The sequence below is a fragment of the Entelurus aequoreus genome, linkage group LG03 (genome assembly GCF_033978785.1).
Source record: "Entelurus aequoreus isolate RoL-2023_Sb linkage group LG03, RoL_Eaeq_v1.1, whole genome shotgun sequence".
NCBI lineage: Eukaryota > Metazoa > Chordata > Actinopteri > Syngnathiformes > Syngnathidae > Entelurus > Entelurus aequoreus.
In genome coordinates, this window is record NC_084733.1 from 89,224,197 (window position 1) to 89,240,767 (window position 16,571).

The following is a 16,571-nucleotide window of genomic DNA, read 5'->3' on the forward strand; positions in this document are numbered from 1 at the left end:
CACACTGTGTCTGCTTGTAAGTACTCTGTGTGTGCGCGCTGCCGAACATGCTCCTCTGCTCGTAAAACCAGCAATGTCTTGACGTGACGTGGCGCCGTCATGCCAGCTAAATTTATTTATTTATTTTTTTAATTGGGAACCGGTACTTTTCAAACAGAGTATAGTACCGAATATGATTCATTAGTAGCAATACTATAGGGCTATATAAATAAACATTGATTGATTGATTGATACTATACTAGTACCGGTACAACCCTAATAGGGACCATTAATTATAAATCAAACCTTTATTTTATAGCCGGAACATTAAAAACTTGTTTACAACCTTCTAAATATGTTTTTTTTAACCTCTCGGCATGAAATAACCCCTTAAGTCACATTTACACCCTTTTAATCCAATATAGTAATGCTCCCTGAGGCTGAGCCAATCAGCAGCCACGATACTAAACAGTGCGCTCTGATTGGTTTGGACTCACCTACGACTCTAATGTTGATCTTTTAGGATATTTAGCCATTTGTATTCTTCAAAATAATTCATTTAGGACTAGAGATGTCCGATACATGCGTTAAAATGTAATATCGGAAATTATCGGTATCGGTTTTTTTATTATCGATTTCGGTTTTTTATTTTTTTATTTTTTTATTTTTATTTTTTTTATTAAATCCACATAAAAAACACAAGATACACTTACAATTAGTGCACCAACCCAAAAAAAACTCCCTTTCTGTTATTAATATTCTGCTTCCTACATTATATATCAATATATATCAATACAGTCTGCAAGGGATACAGTCCGTAAGCACACATGATTGTGCGTGCTGCTGGTCCACTAATAGTACTAACCTTTAACACTTAATTTTACTCATTTTCATTCATTACTAGTTTCTATGTAACTGTTTTTATATTGTTGTACTTTCTTTTTTATTCAAGAAAATGTTTTTAATTTATTTATCTTATTTTATTTTATTAATTTTTTTAAAAAGGACCTTATCTTCACCATACCTGGTTGTTCAAATTAGGCATAATAATGTGTTAATTCCACGACTGCATATATCGGTTGATATCGGTATCGGTAATTAAAGAGTTGGACAATATCGGAATATCGGATATCGGCAAAAAGCCATTATCGGACATCCCTATTTAGGACTAAATAATTTCAGAATATGCTTTTTTTATTAAAAAATCTGATGTGTTGATGACGCAATATTTTAATACAATATGGCGAGCTTGCTACACGCCATCTTTACGCCGCATCTCCACACGGCTAACAAATGTTCTGGTTTTCCCTGGGGAAGTTTACAAGACACGCGCAAACCACGTCGAGAATCAGACCAAAAGGTCGACGGCAAGAGGGTCGGGGGCCGAGGGCCACGCACACACACACACACACACACACGCACACACACACACACACACACACACACACACACACACAGACAGGAAACCAGCCAGTTGCCACGGACGCCATTTCAACGGCGGCCCCCGAGGGCGTCCGTCAAGCCCTTCGCCCTGAGAAATTTTTATCGGCGCTGACCTAATTACATCCCAGCATCCACCTGACACAAGCACGCCCGGCATGATGGGATGCACACAAGAGGAGGTTTGTTGGCGCGTTGAAATGAACGCTTAATTAATGCCTGCTTGGATTCAGGCCTAATTAGTATGTTCCTCTCGTTAACAACCGTCTGCCGAATGACTCACACTGTATATGCCGCACAACCCAAAACCGGTGAAGTTGGCACGTTGTGTGGATGGTAAATAAAAACGTTAACTTTCGAACTGAGAAAGCCGGCGGCGTTTCTGGGTGTTGTTGATAAATGGCTGTGGCTTTGCGTAGTATAGTTTTAACTTGCACTTACAGATGTAGCGACCAACTGAAGTTACTGACAGTGACAGAGAAACTTAATTTTTTTTTGCAAATAATCACAAACTTAGAATTTAATGGCAGCAACACGTTGTAAAAAAAAAGGCATTTTTACCACTGTGTTACATGGCCTTTCCTTTTAACAACACTCATTAAAGGTTTGGGAACTGAGGAGACACATTTTGGAAGTGGAATTCTTTCCCATTCTTGCTTGATGTACAGCTTAAGTTGTTCAACAGTCTCCCTTCTCATATTTTAGCCTTCATAATACAGGCCAGTCTAGTACCTGCACTCTTTTACTATGAAGCCACGCTGTTGTAGCACGTAGCTTGGCATTGTCTTGCTGAAATAAGCAGGGGCGTCCATGATAACGTTGCTTGGATGGCAACATATGTTGCTCCAAAAGCTGTATGTACCTTTCAGCATTAATGGTGCCTTCACAGATGTGTAAGTTACCCATTTCTTGGGCACTAATACACCCCCATACCATCACACTTTGCGCCTAGAACAATCCGAATGGTTCTTTTCCTCTTTGGTCCGGAAGACACGACGTCCGTATTTTCCAAAAACAATTTGAAATGTGGACTCGTCAGACCACGGAACACTTTTCCACTTTGCATCAGTCCATCTTAGATGAGCTCGGGCCCAGCGAAGCCGGCGGCGTTTCTGGGTGTTGTTGATAAATGGCTTTGGCTTTGCATAGTAGAGTTTTAACTTGCACTTACATATGTAGCGACCAACTGTAGTTACTGACAGTGGTTTTCTGAAGTGTTCCTCAGCCCATGTGGTGATATCCTTTACAAAATGTCGCTTTTTGACGCAGTACCGCCTGAGGGATCCAAGGTCCGTAATATCATCGCTTACGTGCAGTGATTTCTCCAGATTCTCTGAACATTTTGATGATATTACGGAGCGTAGATGGTGAAATCCCTAAATTCCTTGCAATAGCTGGTTGATAAATGTTGTCCTTAAACAATTTGCTCAGGCATTTGTTGACAAAGTGGTGACCCTCGCCCCGTCCTCGTTTGCGAACGACTGAGCATTTCATGGAAGCTGCTTTTTATACCCAATCATGGCACCCACCTGTTCCCAATTAGCCTGTTCACTAGGGCTGCAACAACTAATCGATTAAATCGATTAAAAAAATAGTTGTCGATCAATTTAGTCATCGATTCGTTGGATCTATGCTATGCGCATGCGCAGAGGCTTTCAAAAATAAAAAAATAAAAATTAATAAAAATTAATTATTTATTTATAAACTGCAACATTTACAAACAGCTGAGAAACAATAATCAAAATAAGTATGGTGCCATAGAGCTGTTTTTTTAAAATAAAATACTGGAAAGGATAGAAATGTAGTTTGTCTCTTTTATCCGATTATTAATCAATTAATCGAAGTAATAATCGACAGATTAATCGATTATCAAAGTAATCGTTAGTTGCAGCCCTACTGTTCACCCGTGGGATGTTCCAAATAAGTGTTTGACGAGCATTCCTCAACTTTCTCAGTCTTTTTTGCCACTTGTGCCAGCTTTTTCGAAACATGTTGCAGGCATCAAATTCGAAATGAGCTGATATTTGCCAAAATAACGTTTTCCGGTTCGAACATTAAGTATCTTGTCTTTGCAGTCTATTCAATTGAATATAAGTTGAGAAGGATTTGTTGTATTCTCTTTTTATTTACCATTTACACAACGTGACAACTTCACTGCTTTTGGGTTTGTAAATGCGTACAGCACAAAAAAAAACAAGATTCATTCGAAATTAGATTTTTTTGACACCCCCCCATCAAATGTAGAAAATCTATGAATAAGACAAATGACCTCATAAATATTTCAAGATAATAGTGGTTCCCTAGACATGTGATATTTCATCAGCAGACACGTTATGTATGGCATCATCCATCACAGGACGCACGTAACATTACAACGATAGCCGCTTCCGATTTATCGCTCGTTATTCTTCGTCGGCTCGGACGTCCCACGCCGCTGCGTCAAAAAATGTGCCCTTTCGCTGAAGGTGAAAAGGATTTGCAAATGTATATTCGGTGCGTGTATTTATAGCTTTAGCCGTGCAAAGCACTAATGTCAGGGAGCCCTCGCTCTCTGCTGATGTCACCCCCGTGACCGTCATCTGGCGTTGAAGCCTGGACCCAGCCGGCATTCCCACAGGGAGCGTCATGTGAAATGTGATTAGGCTGCAGGACACACTGGACCGCATTGAGGGGGCCCAACAACGGCGGATTGTTCCGGGCTGCCGGAGGAATCCACTAATGACCGAGAGCAAGGGCTGAAAAAAAAACATTACGGTGTTCAGAGACTTGTCATTTGTTCATCTACGCTCACTGTGACACATCGCCAACTACTGGCGTGGAATGCAAACTGCATTTTTTTTTTTAGGTCCGTTTACCAAAATGATGTCTGAACATCGCAAAGAGGGCCGAGAGAGAACTAGGAGGATTGTCAGGTTCAAACACCGAACTATTTATTAAACAAGACAAGAAGCAAGGAATCAAACAGAGACAGGATTCAATTTAGCTCATACTAATAATAATAATAATAATTAGAGATGTCCGATAATATCGGTCTGCCGATATTATCGGCCGATAAATGCGTTAAAATGTATTATCGGAAATTATCGGTATCGTTTTTTTTATTATCAGTATCGTTTTTTGTTTTTAAAAAAAAATTAAATCCACATAAAAAACACAAGATACACTTACAATTAGTGCACCAACCCAAAAAACCTCCCTCCCCCATTTACACTCATTCACACAAAAGGGTTGTTTCTTTCTGTTATTAATATTCTGCCTCCTACATTATATATCAATATATATCAATACAGTCTGCAAGGGATACAGTCCATAAGCACACATGATTGTGCGTGCTGCTGGTCCACTAATAATACTAACCTTTAACAGTTAATTTTACAAATTTTCATTAATTACTAGTTTCTATGTAACTGTTTTTGTATTGTTTTACTTTCTTTTTTATTCAAGAAAATGTTTTTAATTTATTTATCTTATTTTATTTTATTCATTTTTTAAAAAAGTACCTTATCTTCACCATACCTGGTTGTCCAAATTAGGCATAATAATGTGTTAATTCCACGACTGTATATATCGGTTGATATCGGTATCGGTTGATATCGGTATCGGTAATTAAAGAGTTGGACAATATCGGCATATCGGATATCGTCAAAAAGCCATTATCGGACATCCCTACTATTTATTAAACAAGACAAGAAGCAAGGAATCAAACAGACAGGATTCAATTTAGCTCATAATAATAATAATAATAATAATAATAATAGATTTTATTTGTAAAAAGCACTTTACGTTGAGCAAACAACCTCAAAGTGCCACAGTGTTAAAATAAGAAAAAGAAAATAGTAATAATAATAATAATAATAATAAAAGATAATAAAAATAAATAAAATATAAAACTAGAAACAGCCCAATAGCTAGAACCAGCATGCACATCTATAAAAATCTATAAAAAGGCTTTTTTTAAAAGATGTGTTTTTAAGCCTTTTTTAAAAGCATCCACAGTCTGAGGTGCCCTCAGGTGGTCAGGGAGAGCGTTCCACAGACTGGGAGCAGCGGAGCAGAAAGCCCGATCTCCCATAATTCGTAGCTTTGTGAGGAGAACGCGTCGACCTGCACCCTCGTACAACATACTTGCCAACCCTCCCGAATTTCAATGCCTCTCCCGAAAATCTCCCGGGGCGACTATTCTCCCGATTTCCACCCGGACAACAATATTGGGGGCGTGCCTTAAAGGCACTGCCTTTAGCATCCTCTACAACCTGTCATCACGACCGCTTTTTCCTCCATACACACAGCGTGCCGGCCCAGTCACATAATATATGCGGCTTTTACACACGCATAAGTGAATGCAATTCATACTTGGTCAACAGCCATACAGGTCACACTGAGGGTGACCGTATAAACAACTTTAACACTGTTACAAATATGCGCCACACTGTGAACCCACACCAAACAAGAATGACAAACACATTGTCCGCACCGTAACACAACATAAACAACAGAACAAATACCCAGAACCCCTTGCAGCACTAACTCTTCCAGGACGCTACAATATACACCCCCGCTACCACCAAACCCCGCCCCCCCCCCCCATCTCCCGAATTCGGAGGTCTCAGGGTTGGCAAGTATGTCGTACAGTCTCACCCCGCCGCTCTGAGGAACAAGCTCCACACGCCTCCTCATTTATTTGGGCATTTCCTGATGTCGTAGTTGCAGCTGCTTCTAAGGGGAGGGGGTCATAAACAGCTGCTGCACTGGGTCATAAACAGTTCAAACAAAAAAGGGTGCTTGGAGCGGTGTCAGGTTTGCCCCCTTCTCTGCTTGTAGATTTCGGGTCCTGACAAAGAATATTTTTCAACATATTGAGCAAAAAGGTCTTTTTTTTCTACCAAGAAAAGTGCACTTGTTATTAGTGAGAATATACTTATTTTAAAGGTATTTTTGGGTTCATTGAGGTTAGCTAATATTGGGACACTTAGGACCAACATGCGACAAAAGTATTGGGACACTAAGGACCAACACTGGACAAAAGTATTGGGACACTAAGGCCCAATACTGGACAAAAGTATTGGGACACTAAGGACCAACACTAGACAAAAGTATTGGGACACTAAGGACTAACACTAGACAAAAGTATTGGGACACTAAGGACTAACACTGGACACAAGTATTGGGACACTAAGGACTAACACTAGACAAACATATTGGGACACTAGGACTACCACTAGACAAAAGTATTGGGACACTAAGGACCAACACTGGACAAAAGTATTGGGACACTAAGGACTAACACTAGACAAAAGTATTGGGACACTTAGGACTAACACTAGACAAAAGTATTGGGACACTTAGGACTAACTCTAGACAAAAGTATTGGGACACTTAGGACTAACACTAGACAAAAGTATTGGGACACTTAGGACTAACACTGGACTAAAGTATTGGGACACTAAGGACTAAAACTAGACAAAAATATTGGGACACTAAGGACTACCACTGGACAAAAGTATTGGGACACTTACGACTACCACTAGACAAAAGTATTGGGACACTAAGGACTACCACTAGACAAAAATATTGGGACACTAAGGACTACCACTGGACAAAAGTATTGGGACACTAAGGACTACCACTAGACAAAAATATTGGGACACTAAGGACTACCAATGGACAAAAGTATTGGGACACTTAGGACTAACACTAGACAAAAGTATTGGGACACTTAGGACTAACACTGGACTAAAGTATTGGGACACTTAGGACTAACACTGGACTAAAGTATTGGGACACTTAGGACTAACACTGGACTAAAGTATTGGGACACTAAGGACTAACACTAGACAAAAGTATTGGGACACTTAGGACTAACACTGGACTAAAGTATTGGGACACTAAGGACTAACACTAGACAAAAGTATTGGGACACTTAGGACTAACACTAGACAAAAGTATTGGGACACTAAGGACTAACACTGGACTAAAGTATTGGGACACTAAGGACTACCACTGGACAAAAGTATTGGGACACTAAGGACTAACACTAGACAAAAGTATTGGGACACTTAGGACTAACACTAGACAAAAGTATTGGTACACTTAGGACTAACACTAGACAAAAGTATTGGGACACTTAGGACTAACACTAGACAAAAATATTGGGACACTTAGGACTAACACTAGACAAAAGTATTGGGACACTTAGGACTAACACTAGACAAAAGTATTGGGACACTTAGGACTAACACTGGACAAAAGTATTGGGACACTTAGGACTAACACTAGACAAAAGTATTGGGACACTAAGTACTAACACTAGACAAAAGTATTGGGACACTAAGGGAAGCACCAGCCAAATATGCGGGCCCGACCAACGCTGCTTGCAGCTTTAATTTGACTTGTTTTGGAAAGTCCTGACAAGCCAAATTTTTCTTGTTCTATTGGCAGATAATTTTGCTTAGTTCAAATAAAATACCCCTCATTTTTGTATTTTTTTCCCTTATTTTTGAACACTGACTTTTTGCAAGGCAGTAAAAAAAAACTTCGGTTTTCCATTAAAAATGATTAACTTGAAAATCGAAGCTACACTATATTGCCAAAAGTATTTGGCCAACCATCCAAATGATCAGAATCGGGTGTCCTAATCACTTGGCCCGGCCACAGGTGCATAAAATCAAGCACTTAGGCATGGAGACTGTTTCTACAAACATTTGTGAAAGAATGTGCCGCCTTTATCCATAAAGACATGGATGACAAGAGCCTGCCGTGGATGAACTTGACTGGCCTGCACAGAGTCCTGACCTGAACCCGACAGAACACCTTTGGGATGAATTAGAATGAAGAATAAGGGCCAGGCCTTCTCCACCTCACCAATGCGCTTTTGGAAGAATGGTGGAAAATTCCTATAAACACACTCCGCAGCCTTGTGGACAGCCTTCCCAGAAGAGTTGAAGGTGCAATAGCTGCAAAAGGTGGACCGAAACACTCTATTGGTGAAAGCCATTAGACAACAAATGTATTGTTGCCACTGCAGAGGCTTACGGAGCAGCCTTCCCATCCAGGCAGGAAATCCCTTGAAAGGAGAAGATCCTGCTGCAGTGTTGCACTACGAGATGGCCCGCTCTTACAAAAGCCGTCATCCCAAGCAGCAGGGAGTCGGCTATCGAAGCCTGCAGATGTTAGTTAGAAGCCGAAATAATCTTTGGCTTTAAACACAGCACCTACGAGTTCCTCTTTTAATAGTGCTCTCGAGCATCGTTTCCTGCACAAATCCCAAAGAGGAGGGCTGTTGTTTTTCCACTCCAGCATGGAAGTGACGTGAAATATACCCGTCTAAGCCTGTGTGGGGAAAAAAAAAATTGTGACGGCAATAAAAATTAAAAAAAACAAGAGCATCCGACATCTTCCGTTCTTTTCTTCGCCTTAAAAAACAACAAGCCTCAAGAGGGAGAGTGGCATCACTGCTTTGACTGTCATCGCCATGGCAACCCCTCCACTTCAACCACACACCTTGCCTTTTCGTCGGGGACATAGGAGGGGAATTGTTTAGAAGATAAGCGTGGCAGAGGCCATTTGTACGCAGGGAGATGATGGGGGTGGAAATGGCCAGCGAGACAAGCGTTGGGGATGCTAATGGCTGCTTTTTTTACGACTGGGAATCATCAGTGTCATTTGGCACAAAACGCCTTTAATGCGTTTGGTTGTTAATATAGCAGTAAATCCAATATATTGATTCAAAACAATACAGAAAATACTCGAGTGGCGATTTGACGTCAATTTTGTACGAATATGAACGTTGAAATGCATATAAAACAAAGGCCTGTACGATTAGTTGTCTTCACACATGCCTGATCCAATATATGAAAATAAGGGATGATAAAATATATATGAAACAAAGAACGACTGTAACATAGAAATGTTTGCTCCAGGCAAAAAAATGTCGATTTATGAAAGTTAGGCCTAGATTTTCTAATTGGCTTGATGTGTTACAATTATCAATCAAATCTTGGAGTACAAAACCCCTTAAATTGATATCTGTGTTAAAACATTTCAATTTATTTAGGTAGCCCTTTGTGTCTTTTTTATTATTTAAAAAATATATTTTTTGTTGTATTATTACTTTATCTGTATTTGCTTTTGTTTTCTTACCTTGACGTTGAAAGTGCCTTGACTTTTGTGTGAATTATAAGTGTATGTTTGTTGTTCAATAAAAAAAATAAAAAAAAATAAAAATAAAAACAGATTTTATCATCCCTTATTTTGATATATTTAATAAGGCATGTGTGAAGACAACTAATCGTATAGGCCTTTGTTTTTTATGTATATATATTTATTATTTTGATATATTTAATCAGGCATGTGTGAAGACAACTAATCGTATAGGCCTTTGTTTTATAAATATATATATATAAATATACATATACATATATACATACACATATACACACACACATACATACAGTGGGGCAAAAAAGTATTTAGTCAGCCACCCATTGATTGTCAATGGGTGGCTGACTAAATACTTTTTTGCCCCACTGTATATATGTGTGTGTGTGTATATATATATATATATATATATATATATATATATATATATATATATACACATATATATATATACATATACACATTATATGTGTATTTGTAAATATATATACACATATATATATACATACACACACACATACATATATATATATATATATGTATGTGTGTGTGTGTGTATGTATATATATATGTGTATATATATGTGTATATATATATATATATATATATATATATATATATATAAATACACATATAATGTGTGTGTATATATATATATATATATATATATATATATATATATATATATATAAATACACACACACACACAGATATATATGTGTGTGTATTTATATATTTATATACATATATATATATATATATATACAAATACACACATACATATATACATACATACATGCATACATACATACATACATATATATGTGTGTATTTATATATATACACACATATATATGTGTATTTATATATATATATATATATATATATATATACACACATTATATGTGTCTTTATAAATATATATACACATTTATATACACATTTTTATACACACACATATATATATAAATGTGTATTTATATATATACACATATATATACACACATATATGTGTGTATTTATATATATATACACACACACATTATACATATACATATATATATATATACACACACACATATATATATATACACACATATATGTGTGTATTTCTATACATATATACACACACATATGTGTGTATTTATATATATATATATACACACACATATATGTGTGTGTGTGTATGTATATATATATATATATATATATATATATATATATATATATATATATATATATATAAATAAATAAAACAAAGGCCTATATGATTAGTTGTCTTCACACATGCCTGATTAGATGTATCAAAATAAGGGATGATAAAATATATATAAAAACAAAGGCCTATAAGATTAGTTGCCTTCACACATGCCTGATTAGATATATCAACATAAGGGATGATAAAATATATATAAAAACAAAGGCCTACACGATTAGTTGTCTTCACACATGCCTGATTAAATATATCAAAATAAGGGATGATAAAATGAGTGATAACGGCTGTCTATGCGTAAACAACGCCATTTAAAACTGAATTTTCTACACTTGTTTTTTTAAAAAACACTCAAACATGGTTTATATACGAGTATGGCGGTCAGTTACCTGCTCCGTCGTCCGGCTCCAGGCCCGTCTCGGCGTCCAGTCCACACACGACAAAATAGTGGGCGAAGCGGCAAGAAGCCGAGCCGGTGGCCGAAGCGGAGGCGCTCATCCTCGGGACGAAAAGGCAGCGTGGGGAAAGGAATCTACACGTCGCGGTGGTGGTGGTCGAGCATAGCGGGGCAATAGCCGTGAGAAGAAGCCCTGCTTGTCGCCTCCTGCTCCCGGTCCTCAGGCTGGGTGCTGCTCTCTCGAAGTCCGCCTGGGAGTGGAGACGAAGCGGCACCGGATGGCACGAAGAAGATACCGTCATGGAGGAGACCGATACGCACATCGGTCTCGTCGATACCAAGAGCGGTATCCCTATCAAATCGATACCAGCGTAATATTTTTCAGTTATCTGCTGTTTGTATCATTTTTCCATCCATCCATCCATCCATTTACTACCGCTTGTCCCTTTGCTTTGATATTTTTATGTGTCTATATTGATACTGTATATTATTTACAAAGTTATTTCGTGCTATTGGACTTTATTTTAAGCAAATAATTACAGTGAATATTTGTCTTATTTGAATATACACTATATTGCCAAAAGTATTTGTCCACCCATCCAAATGATGACAATCAGGTGTCCTAATCACGTGGCCCGGCCACAGGTGTTTAAAATCAAGCACTTAGGCATGGAGACTGTTTCTACAAACATTTGTGAAAGAATGGGCCGCTCTCAGTGATTTCCAGCGTGCAACAAATCCAGTCTTGAAATTTCCTCGCTCCTAAATATTCCAAAGTCAACTTTATTATAAGAAAAGTGAAGAGTTTGGGGAACAACAGTAACTCAGCCACCAAGTGGTAAGCCACGTAAACTGACAGAGAGGTCAGCAAAGTGCAAAGACTTTCTGCACAGTCAGTTGCTACAGAGCTCCAAACTTCATGTGACCTTCCAATTAGCCCACGTACAGTACGCAGAGAGCTTCGTGGAATGGGTTTTCCATGGCCGGGCAGCTGCATCTAAGCCATACATCACCAAGTCCAATGCAAAGCGTGGGATGCAGTGGTGTAAAGCACGTCGCCACTGGACTCTAGAACAGTGGAAACGCGTTCTCTGGAGTGACGAATCACGCTTTTCGAGTCTGGGTTTGGAGGTTGCCAGGAGACAATTCCATGCTCCCAACCTTGTGGGAACAGTTTGGAGCGGGGCCCCTTCCTCTTCTAACATGACTGTGCACCAGTGCACAAAGCAAGGTCCATAAAGACATGGATGAGAGTCTGGTGTGGATGAACTTGACTGGCCTGCACAGAGTCCTGACATGAACACCTTTGGGATGAATTAGAACGGAGACTGAGAGCCAGGCCTTCTCAAACCTGTGTGACCTCACCAATGCGCTTTTGGAAAGAATGGTGGAAAATTCCTATAAACACACTCCGCAACCTTGTGGACAGCCTTCCCAGAAGAGTTGCAAAAGGTGGATCGACATCATATCGAACCCTATGGGTTAGGAATGGGATGGCACTTCAAGTTCATATGTGAGTCAAGGCAGGTGGCCAAATACTTTTGGCAATACCTTCAGTTTTTTTAAAATATTGATTCGATACCAACATGTGCAGTATCGTCCATCCCGAGCGTGGGCTAAGTGGACGGATCAATCATATCATTTGCACCGATACTAAGGGTAGTGCTGTATCTAATTAAATCATATCGTGTTGGTGCTCAAATATCTGTTTTGTGTTGATAATATTTGAATATTATTGTTGGTACTGTCAAATGTAAACAAAGGTATCGGAATCAGTATGCCTGTATTCACTTGATATCGGATTGTTACGCAAATGTACCGTATCGCCTCGCTACGGTGTGGGCTGAGGGTAAGCTGATCAATCCAAATATTGACAGTATTTATAGTTTATTCCAATGTTGTTCAGTTTTCTTCTGTTTTCCAAATATAAGTGTGTGTGTGTGTGTTGTTCATATTTTGACATTATTGACGAGTTTTTTAAAAAAGTTAAAAAAAATGTCGATATCGGCAATAACGGGCCTGTGTTTGCTACAAATCACATGGTATTGGATCGATACCAAACGTTGCAATACCGTATCGCCCAAACCTAGCTGGCGTGACGTCATCATCACCAATGGTTGAAGGCTTCATGCATGTCACAATATTAGGTAATCACATGAAATTCAAGCACTTGATATTATCTAACCAATCACAGCATTGCAAGTGCACATTATAATGATAAATAATACATTATGACACCCGATATAATAAAATAATAATAATAATAAAATGTTCTATATTTATTAACCTAATAATACTTGGGATTTTTGCTCCCCTGGTTAGGGTTTCATCAGAAAGGGCTACTAGCATTACAACTAAGCTCAGACTTTTTAATGCGATTGACTCACTGACAGGAAAAAAAACAAAATAAATACAAAATAAATAAACCTAATATACAGTTCATCACAGCACTTCCCTGTTTTAACATTTTCTTATATTACAGCCTTATTCCAAAATGGAATTAATTATTTTACTATGAAGCCACGCTGTTGTGAGACGTGGCTTGGCTTTGTCTGGCTGAAATAAGCAGGGGCGTCCGTGATAACGTTGCTTGGATGGCAACATATGTCGCTCCAAAAGCTGTATGTACCTTTCAGCATTAATGGCGCCTTCACAGATGTGTAAGTTACCCATGTCTTGGCCACTAATTCACCCCCATACCATCACACATGCTGGCTTTTACACTTTGCACCTAGAACAATCCGGATGGTTCTTTTCCTCTTTGGTCCGGAGGACACGACGTCCACAATTTCCAAAAACAATTTGAAATGTGGACTCGTCAGACCACAGAACACTTTTCCCCTTTGCATCAGTCCATCTTAGATGAGCTCGGGCCCAGTGAAGCCAGCAGCGTTTCTGGGTGTTGTTGATAAATGGCTTTGGCTTTGCATAGTAGTTTTAACTTGCACTTACAGATGTTGCGACCAACTGTAGTTATGGACAGTGGTTTTCTGAAGTGTTCCTGAGCCCATGTGGTGATCTCCTTTACACACTGATGTCGCTTTTTGATGCAGTACCACCTGAGGGATCCAAGGTCACGGGCATTCAGTGATTTCTCCAGATTCTCTGAACCTTTTGATGATATTACAGACCGTAGACGGTGAAATCCCTAAATTCCTTGAAATAGCTGGTTGAGAAATGTTGTTCTTAAACAATTTGCTCACACATTTGTTGACAAAGTGGTGACCCTCGCCCCGTCCTTGTTTGCGAACGACTGAGCATTTCATGGAAGCTGCTTTTTATACCCAATCATGGCACCCACCTGTTCCCAATTAGCCCGTTCACCAGTGGGATGTTCCAAATAAGTGTTTGATGAGCATTCCTCAACTTTATCAGTCTTTTTTGCCACTCGTGCCAGCTTTTTTGAAACATGTTGCCGGGCATCAAATTCCAAATGAGCTAATATTTGCCAAAAATAACAAAGTTTCTCAGTGTGAACATGAAATATCTTGTCTTTGCAGTCTATTCAATTGAATATAAGTTGAAAAGGATTTGCAAATCATTGTATTGTTTTTATTTACCATTTACACAACGTGATAACTTCACTGGGTTTGGGGGTTGTACGTAAGTATTCACAGCCTTTGACATGAAGCTCAAATGTGAGCTCAGAGGCTTCCTGTTTTAACTGATCATCCTTGAGATGTTCCTACAGATTTGGAGAGGCGGAATTTTGAGGACAAAAATGCAATGGAGTCTATTTTGGAATAAGGCTGTAACATAACAAAATGTGGGTAAAGCAAAGCGCTGTGAATACATATGGAATGGTGTTTTTTCCCGCTACTTGGTGCATAACACTGACCGCCCTAACAAGTGGATTTGTGCCATACGGAGCATGATACAGAGGCATCACTGGACTTTTATAGAACACTCCAGACTGTGCTGTGAACATTTTGTCTCTGGTAAGTGAACACCGCTAGTAGTGTTAGCTTCCTTTCCAACCTTTTCTGACTAATTATAATAGATGGATTGATTGAATAATTGATTAGAAGTTTGCTTAGGATCAGGTAGAGTTTCATGACGGTACAGATTGACTCAACTAAAAGAAAGCATTACAAGCATGTCGTGTTTATTTTTAAAAAAAAAGTTTCCTCCGTGTCAGAGTAACGTTTATGTTTTTTAGCGTCGCAGATATGGCAGGCAAAACTAGTTTTTTAAAAAGCGATCTGGCGAGGAGGAAAGTCAAAAGTCCAGGTGGAACAGAGCAGAGAAATGAACAGTTAAAATGTAATCATTCATGGTGGTGACAACACGAGGACATTTTGGGCCTCCAGTTTGACACACACGCTATATTACCTGCCTTGACTCACATATGAGCTTGGAAGTGCCATCCCATTCCTAACCCATAGGGTTCAATATGACCTTTTGCAGCTATTACAGCTTCAACTCTTCTGGGAAGGCTGTCCACAAGGTTGCGGAGTGTGTTTAATAGGAATTTTCCACCATTCTTCCAAAAGCGCATTGGTGAGGTCACACACTGATGTTGGTGGAGAAGGCCTGGCTCTCATTCTTCGTTCTAATTCATCCCAAAAGGTGTTCTATCCGGTTCAGGTCAGGACTCTGTGCAGGCCAGTCAAGTCCATCCACACCAGACTCTGTCATCCATGTCTTTATGGCCCGTTCCAAACTGTTCCCACAAGATTGGGAGCATGAAATTGTCCAAAAATGTTTTGGTATCTTGGAGCATTCAAAGTTCCTTTCACTTGAACTAACTCCTAAAAAACGACCCCACACAATAATTCCTCCTCCACCAAAAAAATATATGTACCTGCTTGAAATTGCATGCCTTTTAAACTTTAATAGTATCCATTAGTGCAGGGGTCGGCAACCCAAAATGTTGAAAGAGTCATATTGGACCAAAAATACAAAAATAAATCTGTCTGTGTTATAATAACAGCCTACTATCAAAATGACTGTGTCGCAGGCTGACACAAATCTTCGTTGACAGAAATGTTGAAATGTAATATTTATTCTACACATTTTTACAACATTGGAAAACATTAGTAAAACACAAGATAAGTCCTCTAAAAGACTGGCTTAGAATGGCCAAAAGTATAGACGTGTGTGTCCAAGTTAAAGGAAATGGTGGGCTGTCTTCTTCTAATGGATTTATAACAATCTATGCAAGCTGGGTTATGTTTCCTGTGGTCTGGAACAACATGGCACACAAGCAACTCACTGAAATGTGTCATGAGACATGCAAATATTAATTAAATACACAGAGGACATAAGTAAAGGAAATTGAAAGAACTCAAATATACCTACAAGTGAGGCATAATGATGCAATACGTACATAAAGCTAGCCTAAATAGCATGTTAGCATCGATTAGCTTGCAGTCACGCACTGAC

The 16,571-nt window shown here is 38.9% G+C and overlaps 1 protein-coding gene across 1 annotated transcript in view; it reads right to left on the bottom strand.

Annotated features, from left to right (window-relative positions):
• Positions 1–11,469, bottom strand: part of LOC133647065 (DENN domain-containing protein 5B-like) — a 70,451-nt gene extending 58,982 nt beyond the window's left edge. The window contains exon 1 of the mRNA XM_062043125.1: positions 11,179–11,469. Within this exon, the coding sequence (XP_061899109.1) occupies positions 11,179–11,287 (109 nt within the window). The 5' untranslated portion in view covers positions 11,288–11,469. The remainder of the gene's footprint in view (positions 1–11,178) is intronic.
• Between the last annotated feature and the right edge of the window lie 5,102 nt (positions 11,470–16,571).